This window comes from Chanos chanos, chromosome 10 (genome assembly GCF_902362185.1).
Source record: "Chanos chanos chromosome 10, fChaCha1.1, whole genome shotgun sequence".
NCBI lineage: Eukaryota > Metazoa > Chordata > Actinopteri > Gonorynchiformes > Chanidae > Chanos > Chanos chanos.
This window is the reverse complement of record NC_044504.1, coordinates 32,525,509-32,534,513: the sequence shown is the minus strand read 5'-3', so window position 1 is coordinate 32,534,513 and position 9,005 is coordinate 32,525,509. Positions and strand designations below refer to the sequence as shown.

General features: G+C 39.5%; 1 protein-coding gene across 1 annotated transcript; it reads right to left on the bottom strand.

The window, feature by feature from the left end:
• Nucleotides 1–3,094: 3,094 nt before the first annotated feature.
• stx19 (syntaxin 19) lies at nucleotides 3,095–3,997 on the bottom strand. Its single transcript, XM_030787345.1, has one exon. It carries the CDS (start codon nucleotides 3,995–3,997, stop codon nucleotides 3,095–3,097), a length of 903 nt encoding a protein of 300 aa, XP_030643205.1.
• Between the last annotated feature and the right edge of the window lie 5,008 nt (nucleotides 3,998–9,005).

Sequence of the window (9,005 nt, the reverse complement as noted above, 5' to 3'; positions counted from 1 at the left end):
GCTTGTAGTCCTAGAAGAAATGCATTTATCTCGGAGGCTGAAAAAGAAAATGTATATATGATTATTTTTAAATGCTTTTCAATTCATTTTCATCCTATAAAACATATTTTATTAAATTAAATTGATCTACTATGCAGTTACTGTTAGAACTCTGTTGTGGAAGTATGGAGTTTTTAACACAAGCTTTAACTGTATGTCCACTCCCCGTCTCTCTCTCTCTCTCTCTCTCTCTCTCTCTCTCTCTCTCCCTCTCATTGTGTCTTTAAATGTTCGTAAAAACATTTATCATATCAAGACATAAACATAGTTATTTGAAAGAAGACTGCACATTAGAGTAGTCATCTTTGATAACCCAAAAATATCTTTTATTCCCAGACCTGACAAACGTCTACTGAAAATTTGTTGCTCTGCTGTCATGACTGTACTATAAGCAAATCTGCAACTCCACTCCTGCGGCGCCACCTTCTGGTCATTTTGATAATCTATTACTTGGCGCTTACTCCTTTATGGTGAAGTCTGACGTAGCTTAAGTTAAAGCTTACAGTTTGATTGGCATTTTAACTATTCCAAACCTTCTTGCTGAAACTGAAACATGAGAGCTTCCACAACAAACTTTCAAAATGCTGAATGTAAGGCAAAGGGGGTTTTTTTTGTTTCTTTTTTTTTTTCCAGACGAGTGAGGAAGTGAATTAATTCCACATGTGCCCGTGGATTGGAAGTCCCTGTTTTCATAATTCACATCCCTCACATGTTCACAGAAAAGACTACAAATGTATGAAAGTTTGTCTCAAAAACATGGAGGTAAACAGGCCATTTCCTTCATTTTTTCTGCACATTTAAGCTTCGGCAGCCTAAAAGGCTGTAATTAGGCATATTTCACGTAGTCACATTATTTTGGATCTGAGCCTTCTATGAGGCAAAATTAGTGTTGTTCCATTCCGTGTTTCTCTAGTGTGATAAAGCTGACACTGATTATGGTGGGACATGACAGCTCATGCTCTGTACATTTTGACAGTTAAAGACACTGAGCAGAAAGAAAGTGTCAAATAAGGCTTACGAACTGTGTGTGATTACTTACACAGCTGCTCACACAGTACCTTTTATTTTTTAGGAGCATAAATTCAATGAGCCGAATTGTTTAAACAGTAATCTCACAATCTCTTGGACTCAGGTGGGGATTTAAGGTAGGCTGTTGGGTTGAGGTTCCAATGGCACTGTTATTTTGACAGGACTGATAAAATGACATTGTTAAATTGAGAGAACTCAATCTGTTGGGTTACTTTGAAAAGCTTTGATGTTTCAATACAGTTTTGAACGTTTTTATTCTTCTCTGACAGATAAACCAGCTTGTAAAGTCATCTACATTTGTCTCACGACAGCCAGATTGGGATTTGCACGCATGTTGTGTCACAGTACTGAAAGAGTTTGTTAGAATGATTTATTTTTATGTCAGAGAGGTTTCCCCAGCTGTGGACTCTAAACTGGGTCTAGGACACAGCCAATCCGAGGTGACCACATTTTACTGGAGTGGCTGACAGAGCAAAGTGGCTATGTGGAAGAGTTTTCAGGTTGAGAGCTGTGAAGTGGTGGTATTTGTGATGGACAGCCATGCATCCTTCATTCATGAAGCTACAAACACCATAGACATGCATGCATTGCAAGACAGCTTATTCTCATGCATGCTAACCATATATTGGGGTTAAGAGCATTTGAGATTCTGTGGAAATGGGCTGTGATGCCCTCGTACATTTATTTCCTATCTGTAACAATAGGTGGCATAGTTCTCCCACAGAAGTCATAAATGAAACAACCCTGTCCTGTTTTGCTCTCTACATAATTTTTTTTTCAATATTCTGTACCCGCCAGAACAGATATGTAATCAAATATCTTACATTTACAGTCCGTTTAACCAGTTATGACATTTAAAGGGTAGTTCAGAATATGTGCTGAACAATCCGGGCGTGTGTCTGCGCACCAGGTAAATGATATGCGTGTACGACTTTGTTGTACTTGTAAACATCGCTGGATTTTCAACCATCATTATAACACTCTTTTAGCATAGTTAAGGAAATTCAAGATAAGCAGAAGTCTTTCTGTGAAAGCATTTTTTAACATTGCTGATTTAACGGAGAAAAGACAGTACTATAGCCCCCATACCAAGTGGCATCTATGAGTGATAATCCTCTGCCTGAATTTCTGACAAACAAGTATTTCGACTGTAAGACAGACCCACCCAGTTCCCAGTGTTTGCTCTGACATCTGATACCTGGACGTCTGACTCACTACCATGTCCTTAATATTCACTGCATCATGTGGCTAACCATTATTTAACAGTCATGCTGTTCTGTTAAAAAATAATGGGCATTTAACACAAAGAGAAAATATCAAAGAAAGTGCTGGCGCAGAGTAGGTAATAGGTTCAGTATTAAATTCTGTTACAATGACATACCATAGTGCTAATTGTTTTCTACTAATAGGCGGTACTGACCATTGTTTGTCCATTCAAGGCCTTCTTAGGGGATATTTGCGTTTACAACAGTGTTTATGACATTTCAGGGCATTTTGTGAAATGGAAAGAGGAAAGTTTCATATTCTGAGGAGTAATTACCCAAGAAGTCCTAAAAAAAGGACATTAATTTAACAACACCAGCAACACTACAAAAAGAGAGAGAGAAAGAAAGAAAGAAAGAAAGAAAGAAAGAAAGAAAGAAAGAAAGAAAAAGAAAGAAACCAAACTGACAATTGGCTGGTAAAGCTCTGTAATCCATTTTACAACTGGTTCATTCATTGGTTTAACAATGTTTGATCTCTATGAATAAATAACATCATTGCTTCATCTTCAAATAATAGTTTGTAATTAGCAATTTTCTGTATCCAATCTAAAAATTGATCACCAGTCAGCAAACTTTTCATTGCTATGAAATCTCCGTGATATAGTTGTGTCTCAAAGTGCTTTATGCCCTTGCTTCTTATCTAGGCTGGGTGGAGGTAAAGGTTTCCACTGATGGCAGTGTGACAGTTTACTCTGTTTTTCAAATTTCTAGTTCGCTAGCTCCTTCTAAGTCTTCCCTACACCTGGATAACCTTTCAACTGCTATCGGCACCTCCAAGGGCAGCAACAGCAGCACAGTCTCTTTAAAGGATTCTTCTTTTTGTATCTGCTGGCCATTTTGAACTTCTCATTTGACGCCTGAACAAAGTCCTGTGTCCTCTCCACGTTAGCCTGGATGCTGTCAATGTACTCCCCTTGCTCCTCCACAAGCATGAACACATCCAGGAACAGGTCCCTCAAATCCTTCATGTTGCTCTCCAGGTTCAGCAGCTCTTTGTGGCGTTGTTCGATTTCGGACAGCTGCTGGCGAGTGATCCTCGCGTCCGTCAAGATGTTTTCGTTGAAGACGTCCCACTTGCCTTGCTCCATCATGTTGTCCACCTCCTCTTCGGACACCTCGCGATGTCCAAAGACGACCAGCTGACGAATGATGAACTGCTTGCACTTGTTCTGTTTGCTGAGGAGCGTGTCGTTGTACTGTCGCATGACCTGCTGGAACAGACGAAAGAGGACCGCGTGTTGGGCAAGCTCGATTCGGGCAGTGGCGGAGTTAGGGCCCAGCTCAGTCTCGGCACTCTTAGCCTTCTTGGAGAGCGCGTCCAGCCGTTTGTGCAGGCTCTCAGCCTGAAGTTTGATGTCACGCGTGATGCTGCTCTCTTTCTTCATGATGCTGAGGCGTCGCATGGTGGTCACCAGGTTCCTCTGCTGCTGGCTGAACTTCTTCACCTCGACGTCCAGTTCATCGATGCTGTCGCGGATGCGCTGGGCCTCTTCCAAGAAATTGTCCAGGACAGGCTCTGCTTCAAACACCACTGCCTGCATACCTTCAGAGGTGAAGTCCTCATCATCATCATCATCATCATCGTACTGGTTAAAGGAATTGTTGTCTTCCAGCTGCTTGTTTGACTTCGCCTGCTGCCGCAGCTCCTCAAGGCGGTCCTTCATGATTGCAGCCCAGAGAAGAGCTTTGGAGAAGAACAACGCCTTGTTCGACAACAATGATTTTTGCTCAGCTCCAAGGGTCTTATTTAGCTGGGATCTGTTTTATTCCTGAGTTTTGCATAGCCTGAAACAAGGCAAAAAGATGAATAGCTCATTAGATTCATAGATCACACGGAGACATTTCACCCTTTTAATAAGGTACGTAGATAAGACGCATAAAAACAGTTTTTACCATGAAATGTCAGTACATACAATGTGAATGAAATTGTAAATTAAATGAATGTTTGTCAAAGGTACTTTACATACATAAACTCACCTAATTATTTCTGTAAAATTGTCAAAATATTTCCTTTTTACCCTGATCTTCACTGATTCGATGGTAATTCTTTTATATTTGAATGCTAAAGAAGCTGGTTGCACACTTTGACTTCAGTTATATTGCATAAATCAAACACAAACTACAGTTTAGAGTAATGCAGTTTATTAGATGTATGCAAATCAGTCAAATGGTCTTACTTTGACATCCTACCAAAATCTGTTTTTTTTTTTCCCCTGAAGCAAAAGTAATTGTCAGTCAGATAAAATAAGTCACAGTGAATGCCCAAATAGTCTAGGAGGTTGATTTATATTTGATGAAAATTTTTACTGTGTTAAGTTTGACATCTGTATTTCCATGTAAATATTTCATGTTGATCCTGCTCAAGAACCTCCAAGAGTTCAGATTTACTGATCTGTCTTGAATTAGGCCAAATTAAGATTTTGGCATACTCAAATATTATATATTTGCCAGTTGGCCTTCCATAACACAGTTTTCAGATTGTATTTAAGTCTTTTGTCAAAGTAAGGATCATTTTGGAGTCATAGTTATAAAGCCTATGCTCTAGTTCCAATTTATAAAAATTCTTGCATATTTATTATCACTGCTACAATTTCCAAAAGGTGTTCTAAGCAGCAGTGAGCATGTTAAAGTACACTTTTTGGGAACTTAGTTCTAAATGTCTTAGAGACGGCGGGTTGAATGAACAGTGGGACAAATTATTCCTGATATTTTTCATCTACATAGCAATCTCTGCATTGTGGTTTTGGAAAAAAAAATATACCCTTTTAAAGACATCTAACAGGGCAGAATGTACGGAACACTTTTGCCTGGAATGAAAAGGAACACTCCAAATCACTAGCTATCCAATTACTAGATGGATTTCAAACAGGAAAGTCTGCAAATGCCTTGTGTGTGTGTGTGTGTGTGTGTGTGTGTGTGTGTGTGTGTGTGTATCCATGTGTGGCCCACCCAATCTCCTTAGAGGGAAAGCTTATGAGCATAAGAGTGGGCTTTGTTCTCTGGGCAGAGCTGTAAGGCCTCTGTGGGCAATTTTACACCAACACGGAAATTTGATTATAACAGTACACAACTTTTTTTTTTCCATTGCATTGCTCTGTTCAGTCAAGGACTGATTTCCAAAACATGGAAAGACAAAACAACAAACAACGTTGTTTGAAGCCAGATCAGACGACCTAGCATGCTTACAGTGTTCTTTTACTGACTCTGTGAGGCATCCAGTTTCCGTCAGTTGACCTGTTTACCTATGTTTACATGGTACTCTTTTCTGTTGACATGCAGCACATCCGTGCTGGTGCATTAGTTATGGAGGTGCTGTTTGATCATTTCCAAACACATTCAAGGCTTCGGACATATTTTATTACCCCCAAAAATATCTATATTGAAACTAATGAAAATGGATTAATCGTCATTTATTAGTTTACACAATCATAAGTTGTTCTTTCTTCACTTAAATGTTGTTGATGTAAGTGTCCAAGGAGTTAAACGTCCTCAGTTTGACAAATAGTTTAGTCAGAGATCAATAAGGAACATTATGTACGTTTTTGTAACATTGTTTTGTTTAGTAATGTAATGTAACATTTTGTAAGATTGAAGGTCTGGTCAGTTCCTGGGAACAGCATGTACATAGGATAGCTCAGACGCCGTGCAGATATAAGATAAAGAAGATAGCTTTTTCAGAGTCAATTTAATTGTACAGAAAAAAACATACTCTTTCGGTTGTTACAGTAAAAATACTGATTTCACCTATATGAAGTATAGTTTTTTTATCAACTGCACTGGAATTTAGCCGTCACCTCATCCTGTAGAGCCCTTCAGATAAGAGTGGTGATGAGACAAAACAAAATATCAGAACGTTTAAATATTTGCTGAGGAATTTCCACGCTTAGTATCCAGTCAAGGAAATAAATTTACCTCTTCTCGTTGCTAATCCCCACAGAGTGAACTCCTGTGTCATCCTGAGCCGTCCAAAACTTTAGCCAGCGTTGCCATAGGCTTGTCAGATTTTTTAAGCACAGCCTGTTAGAGAGAAAAAGATTCCCTACAGGCTGAGATTCCTCACAGGCATTCTCAGCCTTTGATGGCTTTGGAGGAAATCCTGTGGATAAATACAGTGTCTGTAATAAGGATTGATAGTTTCCCCAACTGATGTCAGTTATGCCTGAGAGAGTAACAACAGACTTCTGGGAAATCTGGTTTGGCCAGTTATAGACCACACCTCCACTGTGAGTTAGAACTTTATTTGACCAGTGGAGGGTAAATCTCATTAGGCTATCCGAAGAAGTAAGAACGACACAATTCCAATAAGCAGTGAAGGACCCCCCACCCCACCCCCCTCCCTCCCCTCCAACACTGCCCTCCCTCGTTTAGACCGCTGCAGTTTCAAGGCAACAATAGGTTCATGCAACTGCTCTAACTGCTTTTGACAGGGCTCTGAATTCCATAAGAATTCACAGAGAAGGGGTTTTTTTTTTTTGTTTCTCCTCTTGCATTTATGGCTGGCCTCTCAGTTCTATGTTATATTGTAAGACTGGAAGTTGGAAAACCCGTTTTTCCACAAATGCTATGGATGTTTTAACAGTTACTTATAACGGAATAGTTACTCATAACAGCAGGTAACAGCCATACAGGACAACTGTTACCTCTGTTATCTAAAGCATGACATAATGTGTCGGTTTAATATGCATATTGTAATTCAAAAGTACTGTCAACAGATAGCCCAATGCTTGATGAGAGTCTAGTCATGTGTTCAAGTACCACACCTGTTTAATAAACAGATTTAATAAACTGTTTAATAAACAGATGCCTAAGCAATAAAAAAGACTGATGCTCCCAAAGGACTGCCTTTAGATGTTGAGGGAATGGACTGAAAAAACATTGAGAAAACAATCATAACACTTAAAATGATGGTTGATTTACTATGAAATCAGTTTACTCCACATAGCCTCACAGTCTTATAGCCTTTAAGTTCACCGAGAGAGAGAGAGAGAGAGAGAGAGAGAGAGAGAGAGAGCGCATCAGATGAATATTATGTTGGAAGTCCTTATTTTTGTAGAAGCATGTAATTGAACATATTTTCTCATCAGATCATATGTATTTCCTGGTTTACACATATTAGTAATTGGTAACAGTTTACCACTTGGTAACAAGAGTACAGCAAAGACAAGGGTACAGCAGAGACCATCCACACCAAAATACCACAAAACGATTGGAATGTGTAATTTAGGCTCCACGCTGTGCTGTTCTTGGTTCTGGAGAACTGTGAATAAGGTCATGCAGTCATGAGGGGCTAGACTCCTTCCTGAATAAGGATTTGCCAGAGACTACGACGCTGAGTGGGAGGTTGAGGATACAGGAAAAAAAAATAAGAAAAGAGTGAGAGATAGGGCGGACAGTGTCTTTCCAGAGAGAAAGACAAAGCCCTCTCAACTGTTTCCTCCAAGCACATATATCAGTCAGGTTTTGAGTATCTTTACAGAATCTGCATCCCTTCAGATCTATACATTTTGTCTTTAAACCTTTGGGATACACGTGAACACGTCCTGTCCGTAAGTGTCCTCATGAGGGTGAGTTTGAGTTTGATGATTTATGATGAATGGATTTAGCAATGCTCAGCATCTCAAACATCAAAACATATATAGCGAGAGTTGGAAAAGAAAATGAAGAATTATCTGTGTCCCTGTGTAACTGGAAGCCTTAAAATTTTCCTTTACAGTTACAGTGGTCTGGAAGTTAAATTTGCCATCTGTAATGTGATTTCTCTTTATGCAGACAGAAGAAGAGGAGGAGACACAGGGTAATGGAAGATAAAGTGATAGACTGAAGACACTGATAACTTGGTTACACGCCCCCCCCACCCCCCAGCCAATCAGCAGTCTTATTACAGTGGTAAGAATGTTGACCTAGACATGATCGGCCAATGAGATGACAGGAAACTACAGCATGCATAAAGGGGCACAACAGCGGTTGCTCTCTCCCCATTGCAATCTGGCACAACTCAAAATCTGTTTCGTCATCCCTAACAAGGCATTAAAGTCAAAGGGCACATGCCAGCTTCCTTTCACTATATCCCTCCTTAAACAAACACCCTTTGATCCTGGCTCATTTTACATTCTTAAGGTACATTAGTTCTCCTCATCTGAAAAGTAGGCATGGGCGAATAGGAAATGGCACAGTGGAATAAATATGCAAACTTAGTATTTCAAGCTATTTTAAAAGTGTCTGTGTTACTGTTGAATAAAGTCAGAGAGTTTACAACTCCATTAACCTTATTATCTGCACAGCACATTCCAGTGAGCAGCCAAAACACTCCTCTCATCTTTGACTCCACAGCATAAGGCTCCCAGGAGTCTCCATTTCATAGACCAAGTCTCCAAAATGCAAACTAACAACTTTTCCCTTTGCTGTTGTCACTATTTTGGTCTCAAAAACAGAGACGCTGAGTTGTGACTTTTCTCATATCACATTGTAGCACATCTAACCCAACCTGAACCATGACCAAAATTTCTGACACGGCAGAAATTTGTCAGGTCAGAACCTGATGTTTTGCATGCAGCAGTAATTCATAAACATGCAAGAATCATGAATAATCAAATTTGTTTTGATTATCAAGCATAATGTGGAAACGTAAAAATAGGCAGTTTATTTACAGGTTATTAACAGTGATCAAAATAG